The sequence below is a fragment of the Lontra canadensis genome, unplaced genomic scaffold, assembly GCF_010015895.1.
Source record: "Lontra canadensis isolate GAN:19392208 unplaced genomic scaffold, GSC_riverotter_1.0 scaffold180, whole genome shotgun sequence".
NCBI classification, from domain to species: Eukaryota; Metazoa; Chordata; class Mammalia; order Carnivora; family Mustelidae; genus Lontra; species Lontra canadensis.
In genome coordinates, this window is record NW_022631174.1 from 824879 (window position 1) to 844335 (window position 19457).

At 50.7% G+C, this 19457-nt stretch overlaps 2 protein-coding genes across 3 annotated transcripts in view; one reads left to right on the top strand and one right to left on the bottom strand.

The window, feature by feature from the left end:
* RAP1GAP2 (RAP1 GTPase activating protein 2) overlaps positions 1–2011 on the bottom strand; it is a 227838-nt gene extending 225827 nt beyond the window's left edge. For both annotated transcript variants that reach the window (XM_032846746.1, XM_032846741.1), the window contains exon 1: positions 1932–2011. In XM_032846746.1, coding sequence (XP_032702637.1) covers positions 1932–2005 — 74 coding nt within the window. In that variant the 5' untranslated portion in view covers positions 2006–2011. The remainder of the gene's footprint in view (positions 1–1931) is intronic.
* On the top strand, positions 1479–17998 carry CCDC92B (coiled-coil domain containing 92B). The gene is made up of 4 exons (XM_032846749.1): positions 1479–1745; positions 11216–11368; positions 14830–14877; positions 17406–17998. Exons 2-4 carry the CDS (start codon positions 11239–11241, stop codon positions 17996–17998), a joined length of 771 nt encoding a protein of 256 aa, XP_032702640.1. The 5' UTR covers positions 1479–1745; positions 11216–11238.
* Positions 17999–19457: the final 1459 nt, after the last annotated feature.

The window sequence follows — 19457 nt, forward strand, 5'->3', positions numbered from 1 at the left end:
TTTGAACAAAATAGGAACCCCACTTGTCAAGAGACCTAACAGAGAGTCATTTCTTCAACTTTTTGAGGGTTATAATCTTCTAGAAGCAGCTAAAGCCCTTCTTTCTTTCTTTCTTTCTTTCTTTCTTTCTTTTTAAGATTTTATTTATTGTTTTGACAGATAGAAAGAGACAGCAAGAGAGGGAACACAAGCAGGGGAAGTGAGAAAGGGAGAAGCAGGCTTCCTGCTGAGCAGGGAACCTGACATGGGGTTCGATCCCAGGATCCTGGGATCATGACCTGAGCCGAAGGCAGACACTTAACGACTGAGCCACCCAGAACCCCTAAAGCCTTTATTGACATCCAAGTCCAGTTAAGGCTTAAAAGTTGAATGGGGAGGGCAGGGAGGAAAGGGATCCATAGAGAGAAGACAGGGTGCCCTCGAGGCAAATGAATTTGGTCCTCTCCAAAGCCCACATGCCAGAGTCTTCCAGTTCTGGAGACAAAGATGGAGGACTTCTCTGGACATTTGGCCCAAAAGGGTAGGGCATGAACTGTTCGGTTGGCAGTGGTGTGGGAAAAGTCAGATCAGCCCTTTAATCTGAATTCCCTCAGACCCTTCCTCTGGCTCCTAAAGGTAGGGATAGAAATGACTTACCTAGAGCTGGGCTACCTGCCACTCACACAACGCGACCCGGTCCCTTGACATCATGAAAATGAATGCCTAAAGAGCATGCAGCACTGTTTTAAGCACTTTACAGATATGAATTTATTTCATCCTCACAACAACTCAAAGACTTACAGGCTGCATAGATCATCATTATCCTATTTTACAGATCAGGAGACTAAGGTCCAGGGAAGAGAAAGGTATTTGTAGAGCCAGAATTAGAAGCCAAGTAGCCTAAGTCCAGAAGTCTCCCATGTACAGTGAAACGTATCAAAACCAATGTTCTGGACTTCAGAGTTTATAAAGGATCTTCTCTTGGTTCTTTGGACCCTCACAGGAAAGATAATGCCTTATCAACTGTGACCCAGAGAGGTGATGCGACTCACCCAAGGTCACACAGCTAGTGAGAGGTCTGGAGTGGCTTCACTGCCAAGAGGCACAGAATAGGTTTCCTAACCCCTGGTCAGCTCGCCCCAACACTTCCCTGGGCCAGTGGAGAACTGCTCTCTGATTCCTACGCCAGTCGGTGGGCAGAGGGGCGGAGCGGATCGCGGCCTACCGCCTGAGCGCTGTCCGCGGTGCTGATCCGCCCGCCGCGCCCTTGCTCGCCAAGCGTCCGGCAGGTTCCCCGGGTTTCCCTTCAGCTCCCAGCCAAAGCCAGCTTTCCGAGTTCTGCCCGCCGGGGTCCTCAGGCCTGGTTCCCGGAGCTCCTGGGTTTCCCCCTCCCCCGACTGCGCGCCGCCAGCCTCCCTTCCCCCCGCCCCGCCCACGGCCCCTCCCCGCCAGTACCAGGTCCCTCCCCTCCCCCCTTATCTCTCCCGCCCCCCCCTCGCTCCCCCTACGGCTTGTTCGCCAGTTCCGGTCACGTTGCTGGGTGTTTACGCCTGGAGCCCGCCCCGGACCCCCCTTGGCGCCCCGGAACCCCCCGGAGCCCCGGCCCGACAACCCCGCAGCCTCGCAGCAGCTGATGGCGTCGCAGCCCGGGCGGGTGCTGCGGAACCCGGGGCGCAGCTAGCGAGGGGAAGAAGAGCGCCTCCCCCCCACCCAGCCTGGCCCGGTCCCAGGGCCCCGCTGGCCTGTCGCTCCCTCAGGTCCCGAAGGTGAGGAGGTCGGTGGGCGTGGGGGGTGGACGGCGGGGTGGCCCCGGACGGGGAGCAGCAGGGCCCGAGCTCCAGCTCCCCTGGGAGGGCTGGCGCTGGGCTGGGCACCGCAGCGCGCGGGAGGCGGACAGGACCCGCGGGCTGCTGGCAGAAGTTGTCCTCCGCCGCCCAGACTCCGGTCCTTACCGGCCCTGGCGAAGAGTCCAGAGCGGCTTGAGGTCGAGCCACCGCCACCTCCTGCCACCTCCCATCACACACATCTGTTTTCCTTTCCCTGTTCTCCCTGGTACCCCTCTTCCCCGTCCTCCTTAGTCTCCATCTCCCCCTCTGCCTCCTCTGGGAGTCATATTGGAGGTATAATCAGGCAGAACACCAGACTGAAGAGGATGGACGCTCCAGTTTCCTCATACAGGCCACTCCCATGTCCCTGGATCCTCAGCTTTGCTGAGGTTGGGGGTCCTGAGATCTTCAGTGGAGGGGGGGGGGAAGTCATAGCCTAGGGGTAACAGGGGAGGAGGGGTTCTGGCGTGGAGAGGACCACAAGACCCTTGGAGAAGGTAACTCCACCACTGGCCAGGTAAGCCCACCTTGCAGAGTCCAGACATCTGTCAAAGGCTGACTTCTTGTTCCCAAGACAAGTCCCCAGGAAACCAAGGATTTGGGGGGGGGATGGGGATTACTTTCTAATACATACACTTACTTGCCCTAGTGACTCCCAATAATACTCAACTCTTTCTCCCAGTTTCACCAACATTTGTTGTACACATATTCCATACAAAGGATTCCCAGAGACAAGGTATTGACCTCCGGTAGCTTATGGCTTGGAGCAGAAGCCAGGGAGGCACACACCGTGGGGAGCACGGGTGTAGAAATGTGATACATGGCATAATGGTGCTTGGCAAACAGAGATGGAAGAGTCATCCCAGCTTGGTGAGGGTCAGGGGGAAAACTCAGTAAGAAAAGTAGCTTTTGAGAAGTGCCTTGAAGGATGGGGCAGGTTTCAGGAGGCAGAGATAGAGTGGTGGGATGTCCATCCATGTTTATGAGAAGAGTTTGTTGTGAGAGCAGTAAAAGGTAGAATCCCTAAAAGGAGGAGATCAGACTGCAAATGTGGACTGTGCTTGGATTTGAAGGGCCTTAATGCAGGGTGGGAACCCAATGGGGAGTTCCTAGTTGCCAGCCACTACAGCTGTGTATATTGAGCAAGGTACTTAACCTGTTTGAGCCTCTTTCCTCATCTGCAGAGGGGACATGCTAATAGAAGCTTCGTGCAGGGTCGTTATAAAGAGAAATGAGTTAATGTACATAAAATGCTAAGAACAGTGCCAGCCATTTATTATTGTTCTACAAGTATTATTACCTATGCATTGATGATTATTATAAGTATTATTACCTGTGCCTCCATATCTGAGAAAGACTTTTTGAGTCTCTGTTCTCCCTCGACCCCAGGCCTCAAAGTCAGGTAGTAAAGAGAAATAAGGACTAAGAAAAATAAAGAACACAATTCATTTATACATTTATTGCCATGCCTGTCCTAATATACCTGCCCTGACTATAAAAATGAGTTTAACATTCTCCCTGAACCAAGAAGGCGTACTTAAAAAATTTTTAACAAAATGTGGATATTGAATGTTCAGAACACTACAAGGATATTTGTTGACTCAATAAATACTTTCAGTCCCAAAGAGAAAAGAAACACTAAGGGTGACATTGAAACTGGGACAAGAGAAGCAGTCAGGGGGTGAGGGGCGGCAGAAAGTGCAAACTCCACACAAGCAGAAAGCAAGAGTCTTCAGTTCAGGTTCCTCCCCAGCCACTTTGTCTGCCTGAGGGTGAGATGCGGCAGCAGAGGCCAGGGGACATTGAGCAGATCAAGGGAGGGGAGTAGTTAGCCACCCAAAGAAAGACTGGACTGTAAAAGTGTTTTTCAAACCTTTGATTAGCAGAAGGCTTCTCTCCAATGAATTTGTATGTACAAGCCCATCAAAATAAAGAGGGGTAAAAAGAGCAAAGCCTCTAGCCCTGCCTTGCACCCCCAACCATTTTTGGCAACTTCTGAGACCCCTCTGCAGAACTCTAGGCTCTACAGAGCAAGATTTGCAAACCACTGTGTGATTTGAGATCACATTAGGGTGATCTCAAAGACTCCTTTGAGCCCTGAGTGTTATGATTCTTCTCTTTTCATGGTTCTTCCAACCCAAAGAACTATAAGAAGTGGAAAGGGGAAAGAACTACAATTTCCTCCTTGCCATGTCAGTTGGAGTCAGATGGCTGGAAGAAAAGTGGTTAGAAAAATATTTACTCAGGGGCACCTGAGTGGCTCAGTGGGTTAAAGCCTCTGCCTTCGGCTCAGGTCATGATCCCACAGTCCTGAGATAGAGCCCCACATAAGGCTCCCTGCTCGGCGGGGGACCTGCTTCCTCTTCTCTCTCTCTGCCTGCCTCTCTGCCTTCTTGTGATCTTTATCTGTCAAATAAATAAATAAAATCTTTAAAAAAAAAAAAAAAAAAGAAAATAGTTACTCACAAGCTCCAAAAAGACAAGCAGGGGGGTGAGATTGTTTTCAGAAACCAGAAGCTCAGGCCTTAGAATCAGAATTGTGTAAGTTTCAGAGAGATGAGAGGCGTGTCCAAAGTACTTGGAATTAACTCTATAACTCCACACATAACTCTGTATTACAGGTCCTTTTTTAATTTCTAAATAAACAATTTTTAATAAACATTTTTCATCAAGCTAGAAAATTAAAACAAAGAAGAACCTAGGAGTACCAGGAGAACGTAGGCAGCAGAAACAATATAGACTCTGAGGTGGTCAGGACGGTGGACAAAGGCAAGGGACCCTTCTCACTTTAACCCATGAGATCAGGCATCTTGGGCTGGATGTGGGCTGAAGAGAAAGCTGGTAACCCTAACCTTTCTGCCACTGTCACCAGTCTGGACCAAGTCCTCAGGCACAAGCTCCTTCTCAAGCCAGAGGGTTCCAAGACTGCATTTTTATGGGAATGTCTGACATTTCTATGACATTTTCCTGGCTTGGGCCTTCTGAAGTGTGTGTGACAGCCACATGTGAGAGGGCTGTGTTGTAGTTCCCGTTCCCCAACCCATTTCCCACCCTCCCTCAAACAAACTAAACAATCATGTGTAAGACAGAATATCTGCCAAGATCTTCTGTGACCCAAATTTCTGCCCTGAGAAGAGCAGCCTGCCTAGTTGGAAGCAAACCCTCAAGTCCTTCTGGGAAGGCTCAGAAACAGCTGGTTGGCTCAGCCCCTCACAGTGGCCAGGGTCCAGTCTCCAGGGCTGTGTGGAAAGGGCTCTTACTCTTCAGAAATACTTGCATTTCAGAGGTTGGGAACAGACATTTTCTCTCTTCCTCTTAAGCAGAAGCTCACATCCTTCATCCTCCAGAGGCACACAGAACAGACACAGATGCAAGAGAAGCAGGACCCCCCCAACAAGCGTATACACATACGTGCACTCCTCAAGGCACACCCAGTCTCGGGTATGTGCAGACACACAGGCACACACATCCCAACATGGTTATGCAATAGCACAGACACAGCTCATCTGCTTCTCCTGAGTTACACACCAGGATATTCGACTGCGTACTTGGCATCTATGTTTCCTTGTTCAGGTCTCTTGAGCATGTAGAATCTAATATATTTTGTTGTTGTTTTTTAAAGATTTTATTTATTTATTTGACAGACAGAGATCACAAGTAGGCAGAGAGGCAGGCAGAGGGGGAGGGGGAAGCAGGCTCCCTGCTGAACAGAGGCCCTGATGTGGGGCTCGACCCCAGAACCCTGAGATCATCACCTGAGCCAAAGGCAGAGGCTTTAACCCACGGAGCCACCCAGGCGCCCCAGAATCTAACATGTCTTAAGCTTGATCGTCCCTTCTCTGTAAATCTCTTCCTCCTTCAGTCTGCCCCAGCTCCACAAACTCACGCACTCGTGCATTCCCTGCATATTTACTGAGTATATTTTATTTGCCAGAGATTGTGCTAGGGCACTAGGGAACAGGAGGAAACAAAAACACAGTCCTTCATCTTGTGTTGCCAACAATCTGGCAGAGGAAACAGACAAGAAACAAAATGTAATATATTCATGTGGTGATAAGTTCATGGAAGAAAAACAATGCAGATTAAGGGAATGGAGAGTGACAGAGGGCTCTATTTTAAATCAGGTAATCAGAGAAGGGCCCTAAGGAAATGACATTTGAGCAGAATCTTGAATGAAGGGGAGGAGTGGGCCATGAGGGTATCTGGTGAAGGATATTCCTGGGAGAGGGGACAGCACAGACAAAGTTCCTGAGGCAAGAATGTATTTGGCATGTTCGGGAAATAGTAAGGAGGCCCGAGTAGCTGGGGGGGGGGACCAGCAGTGGGAGAACAGTAGTAGATAAGGGCAAACAGAGCCAGGGGCAATTGTATAGGATCTGATAAGAAATTTGGATTAGGTAGTAAGTATGATGGGAAGGTTGGAGGGAGACACGATCAGATTTGCTAAAGGAACGCCACCTACTACATAGCAAACAAGGAGTGGAAGGGAGAAGCCCATCAGTAGGCTACTACAGGGTACATCAGAGCGATGGCCATAGATGGGACTGGGGTGACAGCAATGGAAATGGTGAGAACTGATTCGATTAAGCATACACGTTTTCAAAGGTAGAGACAAGTGGATTTGCAGATGGATTGTCTGGAATATGAAGAAAGAGAGGAATCAAAGATAACTCTTAAGTTCTTGGCCTGAGCCACCGAGTGAATGGGCAAAAACCAGTGCCATTTATTAAGATGGTGAAGAGTAGGCAAGGTTTGTAGGATGAAGAGCTCAGCACTGGAACTTGTAAGTTTGAGGGACCCGTTAGACATCCAAATGGAGGTGTTACATAGTCAGTCTAGAGTGCACGGGAGATAGTGTGGGGGTCAACATATAAATAGTATTTACAGCCATAGAATTGGACAAAATCACCTAGGGAGTGATTATAGAGAAGAGGTCCATTGTGAAAGAGGTCTAATGTCAAAGACCAAGAAGTGTAGAAAGAGCCAGAAAATGTGCCTTCATACTTGAGTTGCCCAAACCAGAATACTGGGAGACATCCTGAACATTCACCTACCCCGTCATCATGACTTAATCCATTCTGTTCCCACATACTGACCATTTGACCCCCCAAATACACCTGAAACGTCTGTCTTCACCTCCCTCATCTGGTCCAGGCCTTCATCCTCTCTCAGCTTGACCACTGCACCATTCTCCCAGCTCACCTCCCACATCCACTCTGTCCCCTCTAATCTGCCCTCCCTAGAGCAGCCAGCCAGCGTGATCTTTTAAGAATGCAAATCATATCATGTCTGTCCTCTGCTTAAAATCCTTTAACAACTTACCAATTCACTTAGTATTCATGCAAAATTCTTCGCATGATTTACAAGACTCTGCAATCCTTCTCTTGCCAACCTCACTTCCTGCAACCATCCCCGACACGTTACACTTCAATCCTCACCAGCAGTGACAATGTCTCTGTTCCCCCAAAAAGATCATGTGAGGGATGCCTGGGTGGTTCAGTGGGTTAAGCCTCTGCCTTCAGCTCAGGTCATGATCTCGGGGTCCTGGGATCGAGCCCCACATCAGGCTCTCTGCTCAGTGAGGAGCCTGCTCCCCACCAACTCTCTCTGCCTGCCTCTCCGCCTCCTTGTGATCTCTCTCTCTCTCTCTCTGTCAAATAAACAAATTAATTAATAATTTTATTTAAAAAATTTAAAAAAAAGATCATGTGAAGCACTTAGCACAAGGCTTGGCACATAGTAAGCACTGAATAAATGTAAGCTATCATTATTAGCCTACCTCAGGACTTTCACAAATGCTGTTCCCTGCTTGGAATGTCCTTCCCTTTATTCTGCTTCTAACACCTTCCCTTCCTTCAAGTCTTTATTAGTTTTCTATTGCTGCATAACAAATTTCCACAAACTAAGTGACTTAAAACAGCATACCTGTGTTAAGTCAGTTTCCAAGGATCTGGGGTCTGGCATATTTTAGCTAGGTCCTCTGCTCAAGGCCTCAAACGGTTGAAATTAAGATGGGCTGCATTCTGGGGCGCCTGGGTGGCTCAGTGGGCTGGGCCTCTGTCTTCAGCTCAGGTCATGATCTCAGGGTCCTGGGATCAAGCCCCGCATCGGGCTCTCTGCTCAGTGGGAAGCCTGCTTCCCCTTCTCTCTCTGCCTGCCTCTCTGCCTACTTGTGATCTCTCTCTCTCTGTTAAATAAATAAAATCTTAAAAAAAAAAAAAAAAGATGGGCTGCATTCTCATTTGAAAGCTCAACTAGGGAAAAGACCTACTCCCAAGATTCCTTAGGTAGTTCATAGAACTGACTTCCTTACAGCTATCAAACTGCAGTCCTCGCTGCTTGCTGTCTGCCAGGAACCATCCTCAGCTACCAGCAGCCTCTCTCAGGTCTTTGCCTTGTGGTTTCCTCCCTGGGCTGCCACACAGCATGTGGTACTCCTTCAGTACAGACCCTATGAACTGCCCCCCAGAATAATCTCCCTTTCGATTAACTCTGAGTCAGTTGATTAGAAACCTTTATTACATTGAAAAATCCTTTCTAATCACAGGAGAAAAAAGCCATCATATTCAAAATCCTGCCCACACTCAAAGGGGAAGACTCAGGAGGGCATATCCACCAGGGGCTGGGAATTGGGGACCAGCTTAGAATTCTGCCTGCCACAAGGTTTTGGCTTAAAATCACTTTCTTTAAGAGACCTCTCTGGCCCCAAATCTAAACTAGGTCCCGCTTTATATTCTTCCACGTTACCCTTTATGTTTCTTTTAGGGTGCTCTTCACAGATTATAATTGTATACTTACCGATATTATTTTTTATTTGATGCATTTATTTATTTGTTTGTTTGGTCCTTTTCATCCTGTGAGCTCCACGAGAGCAAGGATTTTGTTCTGTTCATCAGTGTGTCTCCCATACCCCCATAGCTGGCAACAAGTAGATTACTGAATGTATGAATGAATAAAGGAGCAAATCAAGACAAGGAATAACCTACCCACACACTAGACAGAGAAGAAGTGCTCTGCACCTTTTAATCTCATTTAGTTCTCACAACTATCCTAAGACTGTTACCATTAGCCCCATTTTACCAGGAAGGGAAAAAGGATGGAGAGAAGTTAACTTTCTTGCCCCAAGTCACACAGCAGGTAACTGAAAGACTCAGGATTCAAACCCAGGACTGTTCTCAGAGTGAGTATTGGGAACCTACGTTGGATTCAAAAGACCCAGTAAGAGAATTGGGTCTGCCACCACTTACGGATCACATGAACTGGCACAAATCACTTCAGCTCTGAGCCTTTTTTTCTTTTCTTTTTTTTTTTTTTTTAACTTTTAAAATTTTTTTTAAAGATTTTATTTATTTATTTGACAGAGACAGATACAGCAAGAGAGGGAACACAAGCAGGGGGAGTGGGAGAGGGAGAAGCCGGCTGCCTCCCGAGCAGGGAGCCCGATGCCGGGCTCAATCCCAGGACCCTGTGATCATGACCTGAGCCGAAGGCAGATGCTTAATGACTGAGCCACCCAGGTGCCCCAAGCCTCAGTTTCTTTATTTGTGAAATGGGGGTGGTAACATCTACTAAAGACAGTTAGCAGAAGCAAGGTAATGTGTATAACGTTCTTAAACATAGCAGATGTAGTAATGTAAATGTAGTCAGTGGTTGCCACAGGCCAGAGGGCCACCCTCTGCTGAAATGAAAGGCCTCTTTTGTTAGGTTAAGGGAGTAAAGGAAGGGGATCCCAAGAGACCAATGTGAGTTTCTCAGGTGCACCTGCTTGATGCAACCCTACAAATGAAAATCTGGATTTTCAGGGACTTATATCAAAGTCAGTCTGGAGGGAACCATTTGCTGGAAAGAGTGGTCCATCAACTGGCCTCTCTCTCCAAGGCCCAGGGAATTTCTGGGGCAGGTAGAAACAGCTCCTTCAGAAGTTTAGGGAGTGGGGTGCCTGGATGGGTCAATCGGTTGAGCGTTGGACTCCTGGTTTGGGCTCAGGTCATGGGCTTGCGGTCTTGAGATGGAACCCTGTGTTGGGCTCTGCACTCGGTGGAGAGTCTGCATGAAGATTCTCTCCCTCTGCCCCTCCCCCCACTTGCATGCGCGCTGTCTCTCTCTCTCTCTCTCTCAAATAAATTTAAAAACTTACAACAAAACAAAACAAACAAACAAAAAAAAGCTTAGGGAATCCCTGGCAGAAAAGGCAAGAAATCTGCCTCCTGTTTTTGCCCTCTGCTTATGCTTCTCCAGGATGGTGATCATCACAAGAGGGACTTCCTGGGAAAGGGATGGAGTCAAAAGGGGGAGGGCTGCAAAGCCAGGGCATGGTTAAGGCTCAGGGGTGCAGAACTCCCCTCCCTTCACAGTCTTATGTGTTCACCATGGAATCACTGGCATGGGTCTCCTTATCAACGTCTCCCACTCTTCTTTTTTTTTTTTTTTTTAAAGATGTTATTTTTAAGTAATCTCCACACCCAGCAGGGCTTGAACTCACAACCCCGAGATCAAGAGTCGCACGATCCACTGACTGAGCCAGCCATTCCTCTTTTAAAAAGGGATTCTGGGGGTGCCTGGGTAGCTCAGTGGGTTAAAGGCTCTGCCTTCGGCTCAGGTCATGATCCCAGGGTCCTAGGATCGAGCCCCGCATCGGGGGGGGGGGGGTCTCTGCTCAGCAGGGAACCTGCTTCTTCCTCTCTCACTGCCTGACTCTCTGCCTACTTGTGATCTCTGTCACATAAACAAATAAAATCTTTTAAAAAAAATAAACAAATAAAAAGGGATTCTGCCACCTGCCTTCAGCCCACAGAGTTGGTGTTCGTAAAATACTCATCAGATCTTCCTCCTCTGCGACCTAGAGGGGCCCAGAGTCCCGGATTAAGGTTAAGTCAGAGAAATGGAGTTGAATTGGGATAGGATGTGCTCTAACCATCATTCTGGTCTGCCGGCTGGTGGGCACCCTTGCTTAATGCTTACTGGTGGGATACTGGTGAGATGCATTTTTCCATTCCCCAGCTCCTCCAGTTTAGCCATGAGAAAACCAAGAGCCCAGAAAGGGAGAGGGCTTTGCCCAAAGCTGGGTAAGAAGCAAGCTACAGCCTATCTCTGTCTCCCTTCCCTGACTTGGCAGCTCCATTCATGTTCCTCTCTGAGAGGCAGAAAGGCTAAAGTTACAGGCAGGCAGGGGAGTGCAGCCTTTTCCCTCCAGGCCTCTAGTTCTTCATCTGTTAAATGGGAATAAATACTTCCCCGACAACACACAGGTGACACTTGGGTGAGTAAACACAGGGGAAATGAGTACAGCCATAGAACCATCTACCTGGTGGCAATGGGAGCCCAAACAGCAGGAGGCTCAGAGGGATCTGAGGGTGGGCAGGGCAGACAGGCCCACAGGATGGGGGTTTACCTTATCTTCTTCCACCCAGGTGGGGCCCAGGCCTGGGTTGCCATGGATACCGTCTCCCTGGAGCATCAGATCCAGAGTGTACAACGCCACATCAGCTTCCTGAAAAAGGAGCAGATGGCTCTGCTGCGAGACCTGCACCTGGAAATCCTGAGGCTGCAGAAACGCTGTTCAGGTGAGGGGATAGGGGGAGGATGGGAGGGAGAGAAGGGTGAGGGGAGGGGAGGGAGGAGGGGTGGCGGGGAGATCATGGAAGACCCTAACAAATATCAGGACAGCTAAGAAGTTTGGCCTGTTCTCCTGGGGAGTAAGGAGCCACGGAAGGTTTCTGAGGGGCATCATGCTGCATTGCGAAACGTGAAACTTGCCAGTTGTACGGAAGATGAATTGGGAGGGAGGCAGGGAGACTCGTGGTGGGGCCGATGAAATGGTCTGGGGAGAGATGGAAAGGGTAGGAAGGGGAAGATCAGGGTGGAGATTGGGTGAAGGGAAGGACTTGGCAACCAACTGGATTTGTGAACAAGAACAGAAGGAGATACCAAGAATGAAGCCAAAACCTAGGCCTGAACTCTGCTCTTGGACCTCAGGCTTCAGCCACCTGCCCTCTCAGAGGCTGGGCTCTAGCCAAAATGCTCACCCAGGCTGAGTCTCCAAGTACAGGCTTTAGAGTCTGTGGAATGTGTCAGCTGGAACAGCCCAACGTCTTCATTATACAAATAGGTAAACTATTTGTTTACCTAAGAGAGAGAGCAAGAGAGAGCGCCACACAATATGCTAGTGACAGAGCCAAGATTAGAACCCAGAGCTCCAGACTCAGCTGTGTATGCCTCTGCAGCTTTCTGCACACTTTTTCCCCAAGACGCTCAGACTTCTACTGCCCTTGCACCCCTGCTCATGCGAGGCTCCCCATTCTCTAGAGGGAAACTGAGTGACCTGCCTGGGTTCTCACTCTGTGGCAGGAGAAGCTGATCGTCCTGACTCTCCACCACCACGTCCTCCTCTGGTTCCATATACAGAAGCAGCTGCTACATTCCTAGGCCAAGCCCCCTGCCATCTCCCTTGAAACTTGGATGGCAGCAGAGGCCAGCCCAGGGGGCAGGGATGGCCGGCACCAACTCCCCCCGCCTGATGTCCTTGCCGGATGCATTTTTTCATTGCCGTGACAACATTAAAGGAAAATCAGAATGAACATACCCTAAGACCCTACAGCTCTTGCCCTAATTTCTTTTTGCTTTGCCCTAATTCTGAAGACCTGGGTTCTTCCACTCAGGACATAGGCCAGGATCCCAAGAAAGTGTAAGAGGCTAGAACAGCCCCACCACCCTTCCCAGCTGGGTATGGGACTGCAGCCTCTTGTTATTGATTACGGAGATAAAAATAACTCTGGGCTGGCCTGAAGAAGCCACTCTTGGGGCTGAAATACATTAATAAGGCCCTTCTTCCAAGGGGTGGAGGAGTGAGGGGAAGAGAGCAAAACAAAGATTTTTTTCAAGGAGACTAAATAGGGACTCCGAGGGCTGCCTGGCTGGCTCAGTCAGTAGAGCATGGGACTCTTAATCTCAGTGATGTGACTTCAAGCCCCTTGTTGGGCATGGAACCTACTTTAAAAGATAAAATAAACTTTAAAAAATATATATAGGAGCACCTGGTGGCTCAGTTGGTTGAGCTGAGCGCCCAACTTGGTTTTGGCTCAGGTCATGATCTCAGGGTCTTGAGATCAAGCCCCGCATGGTCTTTCCCTCAGCCCTTCCCCCACCTTGAAGCCTCTCTCTCTCTTTTTTCAAATAAACAAATAAATAAAATAAATAAAATCTTTAAGAATATATATAAAAATAAAATAAACTGGGACTCAGAAGCTGGGAGGGGGGTGAAAGAGGGGATGACATAGTGTAGGAACTAGCTGGGGAGGGTTTCAGAAAGAGCCTGCCAGAAACAGGTGCCACTCAGACTAAAAGGGTTTAAGATATGGGTGGGTATATTCTGGCTGCTGGGGCAGCCTGCATGGTAACAAGAACTGCCCCATATATTCAGCACTGACTCAGCCCTGGGTTGGGCGCTCTGTTTATTTTCTCTATTAATCCTAGCAATAGCCCCTTGAGAAGCAGGGGTGATTTTGTCCCCACTTCACAGGAGAATACTGAGGCTCAGAGAGGTGCCGTTACTGGCCCAAGGTCACACAGGGTATCTGATCTCCCTGCATGCTCTTCTAAAGGTGTGGACTCTGGCCAGAAGATGGGCAGGGATATCTGATGGATGGGAGAGTAGAGCCCAGTCCCCTCCCCCAACTTCCCTGATTAAGGGTATAACTGGCCCACTGGGAGATAGTGGCAGAACCAAATCCCCTCGGCTACTCTGGGGCCTTGCAGGAGGGGCCAAGTTGGCTCCAGGGAGCCCTAGAGAATAGAGGCATCAGGGTCCTCCCTGGAGCTCCAGGAAGGAGGTTCAGAATCAGGTCACAGCAAAAGGCCCAGGTACCCTGGCTCTCGGTCTCCTAGCAACAGTTGGCGTCCCAAGGGAAGAGCCAGTAAGGAGGGGCAGAGGGCCCAAAGGCTAGACGATGTAGGTGTTGCTGGGCATTGATCCCAGAGATTTGCTACCTTATCCCACTCCCAGGTCCACATCTCCTCCCTTTAGGCACCAGATTGCATCCCTGCAGGTACACACACTTGCTGCAGAGGAGATCCCGTCTGTCACCAGCAGCTGCGGGACTCCCTCCGTTTTCCCAGCTGAGCCACGGGGGAGTTGGGGGAGTTGGGGTGGGGCTGAAAAAATTATCAAACTCAGCTGGCCGAGGAATGGGGCATTCTGGGCGGTAAGGAATGGGGACTGGGAAGACAGGGAGGTGCAAGGGTGGTGGCTGGGCTGCTGGCGCCCGCGAAGAAACCTCTCTCAACACCAGCACCCTTAGCGAGCTGACCCCTCCCCCGCAGCGCAGAGGCGAGCACCATGTAGGCCTTCCGTCACCAGGTGGCGCTATCCTCCTTGAAGCCCCATTCTTTGCCTTGCGGAATATGGCGGAAACAGGGTTTGGAAAGGAGCCTGACTGATATTCAGAAAATAACACAGGCACAGCAGTACTGGCTGTGAAAATAGTGAAACGCATGTACCCTATTGGTAAATATCTACTGCCCTGAGTCCCCTTCCAGAGCCCCCAAGCAGCCCAGGACCCTCCAGCCTTCCCATATCCACCAACTAAACCCTAAAGGGGCTGTGCCCTGCACTGCTCCAGAGTGGCTCTGATTGGCTGCCACGTTAGATACTTGTATATCACCGCTGGCAAGGAGCAAATACTCCCCCAGCCCCCAAAAGCAAGCCGGGCTCCTCAGTCCAAGGATTGAACTAACCTCCAAACGCAGCTCATGGCGCTTGCACTGGAAAGATCTCTGGGCTTAGAATCAGACCAATCAGGCTTAGGCTGTGCCTTGCACCTCTATTCATCTCTTCCTCTCACTGGACTGCAGTAAAATGGGTATGGAAGGTGGTTCAGATGGCTTCTAAGGATGCTAATATTGCCACTTTCACTGCGTTGTGATTCCCTGATCACGGTCTCTCTCTCTTTCTCTCTCATACCACACACACACACACACACACACACACACACACACGACTACCTTTTCTTTTCTGTCCTCCCCACAGAACTGACTCGTGATCTGGAGATGAGAGAGGCCCAGTCTCATCAGCAAGGTAAGAGAAGGATGACTGGTGGGGAAATGCCACAACAGCCCAGCAGTCACCTTTTCCCCACCACTTAGTAGGACCCAAGCCTTCTCTGTCCCTAGTCCAGTCATGGGGGGCAGCCATTCCTCAGCTTGCTGAACAGAGTGCTGGATGTCAGCCCCATCTGCCTACTCATCTGGGTTACATTGTGCAATGAACAACCTGTACCACCATACCCTGTATACACGTCTCTACCCAAAGTAGGAAAATGAACACAGGACGGATATGGTACCCAAGAAGTCCATCTGGTTGACTTTACTCCTTTCTATATGACTTACCTCTCTCATCTTTCCCATCCTTGCACAAGTGATTTCTATGGTCAGTGTCCACACCCTACAAGATGCTGAATGGTGAGATACGACACAATGGCAATGTGGAGTCCATGACTTGAAGGAACTTTATCTAGATGAGGAGAAAAAAGAAACACATGCACATCAGCAAATCCTTCATTTTACAAAAGCACGACTTCTTGCCACATAGCAAGTCCACTAAAATATTTGTTTACAGATTATTACTTCACCCATAAAATGGAGGCAGGGGGGATGGTGTTCAATGAGCACAGAGTTTCAGTTTTGCAGAACAAAGAAGTTCTAAAGACATGTTGCACAACAATGTGAGTTTACTTAAAACTACTGAACTGTACACTTAAAATTGGTTAAGGTGGTAAACTCCATGTTATTTGGTGTTTGTTACAATTAAAACTTTTTTAAAGGGGAGGGGTTCCATTGTTGAGATCTTAATCACCAAAATTATATGATCTCTGAGAACTGGGACTGGGTGTTATCCATTGTCTCCAGGTGCAAGACATGGAGAGGGACTTGGTAAATGGTTAATTTAAAATGAATCACCACATAGTCTTTCTTAGCCGGGAGGGATTTAGCAGGATTTAGCCATACTGATGTGCTGCTGATTAGATCAAGTGCTACATACGTGACCAAGACTTAGGCATGGAGGAAGTTGAAAGTTTAAGTTTAACGTAAAACATTGAGAGTCGTACAAATTGCTTTGCATATTCATGCATAAAGATATAAACATTTATAGACTTGAATGAATTCTTCCCACTTCTTTAAGTGGCAAACAGAGGCAACCTCTTCCTGTCTTGATACTTGGAGGAAGGAGGCATACATCCCAAACACCAGTTCCATAACAACAGCAACCTTCACCCCACCTACTATCCTTCCTCTGAAAGGGTTTCAGGGGTCATCTAAGCTCAAAGTATTGCCCAGTGTCCTGGTTTCTATCTTGTCTCTCAGTGGGTTTGACCTCCCTTTCTTTTTCCCCCACCATTTGCTGATTTTCCTATCCTTTCTGGAGTCACTTTTTGCCTACCTTTTGTCACCTTCCAGCTATCTCTACCTCTACAAATACTCACATGTGTTAATTCCAGGATGTGTTCCCTGCTGAAATGGAGCTCATGATCGGGGAGACAGGGATCCTCAACTCTGTGGGTACATTAGAATTACACGGGCACATTGCACATTGAAGACGTGTCAGTTCCCAGGTCTAATCCCAGAGATCCTGATTCAGTCGGTCTTTGTTAGGGCCCAGGAAACTATTTTTTAAAGCTCTCTGGGTAGTTAACATATATCCAGTGTTGAAACTCAGTGCAGTGGGCAAAGGCTAACAATAAATAACACACATAAATTACAAAACATAACAAATGCTCTATGAAAGAAACTGCAAGGGTCACCTGTGTGGCTCCGTGGGTTAAAGCCTCTGCCTTCGCTCAAGTCATGATTTCAGGGTCCTGAGATCAAGCCCCGCATTGGGCTCTCTGCTCAGCAGGAAGCCTGCTTCCCCATCTCTCTCTGCCTATTTGTGATCTCTGTCTGTCAAATAAATAAATAAAGTCTTTGAAAGAAAGAAACAAACAAAACACAAGCCCCAGGGCCCACTGATTCCCTTTTGCTGCCCACATTCCCAGGTCCCAGGTCTTTCAGTCCCTCACTCTTGCATGTCTCTCCTACCCTGGAGCCTTTGCACCAGCTCCTCTGTGCAAACCACCCTCCTCTCAAGCTCTTCACTAAACTCCAACTCATTCTTCCAACTCCTGCTAGCCTAAGTGGCTTTTCCGTTGAGAAGCCTCATTAGATCACAGTCTCCTGTGAGTCATGGCCTTGGCACATGTCACAGATGCAAGCTCACATTCATTTGTGATTATGTACTATACCTCTCCCACTATGCTTGCTGTAAGCTTCATGAGGAATGTTTTATTATCCTCCATTTCCCCTATGCCTAGCACAATACATATAGTAAGGGTTCAACAAATATTTATGGAGCGCATAAGGGACCAGGGAGGGTTTTGCATTTAAGCTGAAACCTGATGAATCAAGACAGGCCAGAGGATAGGATAGGTCCAAGGGCCGCGAGGAAGAGAAAGGTAGCCCATGAGTAGGGAGGGAGGGCGAAACGGGGCTCTGTAACTTGGGTCGGAGAGCTGTGCGGGGTCGACCTGGCGGAGACCATCACCTCTCCTCTCCGTCTTCCCTCCCCAGAGACGGCGTCCCGGGAGCTGGAGAGCAAGTGCCGCGCGCTGGAGTCGCAGCTGGCCGCGCGGACCGCCGCCAACGCCGAGCTGCGGCGGGAGGTGGCGCAGCGGGAGGCGCTGGTGTCCGCGCTGCGTTGCAGCCTGCGCGCGGAGGAGCGCCGCTTCCTGGAGGAGCTGCGGCGGCGCAGCCACCGTGCCACCGTGCTGGGCACCGAGCTGCAGAAGCACACCGAGGCGGCCGCCTACCTCTCCTGCCAGCTGCACGCGGCGCGCCAGAGACTGCAGACTCCGCGCCCGGGCCCCGGCGCCACCGCCGCCACGGAGCCCCGGCCCCGCCGGCGCGCGCAGCGGGCTCGCCGCCCGCCCGCCGCCGAGGCCGCAGCCAAGGGCCCGGGCCGGGACTGGGCCGCCTGGGACCGCGCGGCCCGCTCCCTGGACGACATCGACCCCATGCCCGACCCTGCGCTCTTCCTCTACCCCCGGAGGCCCCCGCGGCCCAGCGGCCGCAGCCCGCGCCAGCCGCCTCCCCAGGAGCCCCCGGACCAAGCCGGCCCGCCGGCCGCGCCCAGCCCGCCTAGCGCTCCCGGGGAGCCGGAGTAGGCGGGGGGGCGGGGGGGCGGGGGGGGGGGGCGGGGGTGTTGTGGGGTGGGGAGTGCGGAAGGCCGGCTCGGCTTCCGGCTAGGGACGCACCTTGGGCCGCGCAGGCGGGTCCCGGGGGTCGCGGGAGCCGGCGCTCCTCCTGGGAGCCAGCGGAGGCGGCCCCAGCTCCCCCAGCTCTTCCTACCGCCCTAGCCTTTTTGTATCCTCCTCCCCCGAGGGCTCCTCCGCGGGGCTGAGAGAGTGCACCTTTTTTTGTGGAGAGGACTCGCAGTACGGAGGCTTATGTGGTCCCCACCCTGCTTCAGGGAGGGGCGGGGGCGAGGGTCGCCCCCTGTCCCGGGAAAGCTGACAATCGTTGGACGCGAGGGGGGGGGAGACTGGGCAGGCCTACAAAAGGAACACAGTGGCACTTAGCACCCCTAGGCCTTCCAGGCTCCTCTCTCGGACCTCCCCCAGCCCCGCACGGCTGCCCTTCCCGCCAAGCCTTCCTTCGAGGGGAGGCTCAGGCTCCGGCTAGCGGCTGGACGTTCTTCCTCTGACGCCGCTTCTCCTACCCCGACCCCGCTGATAGGTCCTTACCGGTGAGCACCCAACACTTTAAAGGCATTTCCTGCCAGAGCCCCTGGTAGGGGAAGTGTGACGCGATGGAAGTTTGAACTTCTGGAGAGGAGTACCGAATGGGTTAGATGGCAGAACCTGGTCTAAAGCTGTCTCCAGTCCTGTTCTTCCCCAGAATGCCCCCCCCCCCAACCCCTAAGTATTTAGGCTGGGAGCTGTGCTAGGGAAGCAAGGGGAGGGGGACACGGGGTCCGCTGGAGTCAGCTGCTCCTTCAGGCTTGTGGAAGGGCAGAAACCGCCTTCCCCTTCTGGAGGAAGCTGGGAACCTGAAGGCTGCCTTGGGAGCTTTCCTAGTCCTGTTTATTGGTGCTAATTTTGCCCAGCTGCACCTAGAGGTGGGAAGAAGGGCCAGGTTCCTGGAAGTGGCAGTGGTTGATAAGAGGTTTGAGTTGGCTGTAGGGGCTGGTGGATAGGAGCACAGCTTAGTCCCCAGGCTGGTCTCCTCCAGGGATGCACCCAATCCTACCGGAACTGACAGTGGTGGGTACTCAATGTATGTAACCCTTCTGTCTAGAAGGGGGGAGTGGCGAAATGGAAAGTGGAACAGCCCACCTCCTAGCTACTTTCTCCCCAGCTCCCTAATCCTGACCCAAGGCAGGAAGGAAGTGCAGTTCCAGTCCAGCACATGGCCCCCACTGCAAGGCCAGCCCCTAGAAAGACAAACCCTATGCCCCTTCCCCCATGCCATGCCTCCTCTGTTGGTCCTGCTTTGAGTCCTAAGTGCCTGTGAGGTTTTCCATGGGCTGCTTGAGGGAGTATGGGGCAGGGAGAGGCCTTTACCTCACTCACGGATAGTGCATCCCGGGTCTTGTCCTGGCTGAGGCCAAGCATTCTGTGTGTC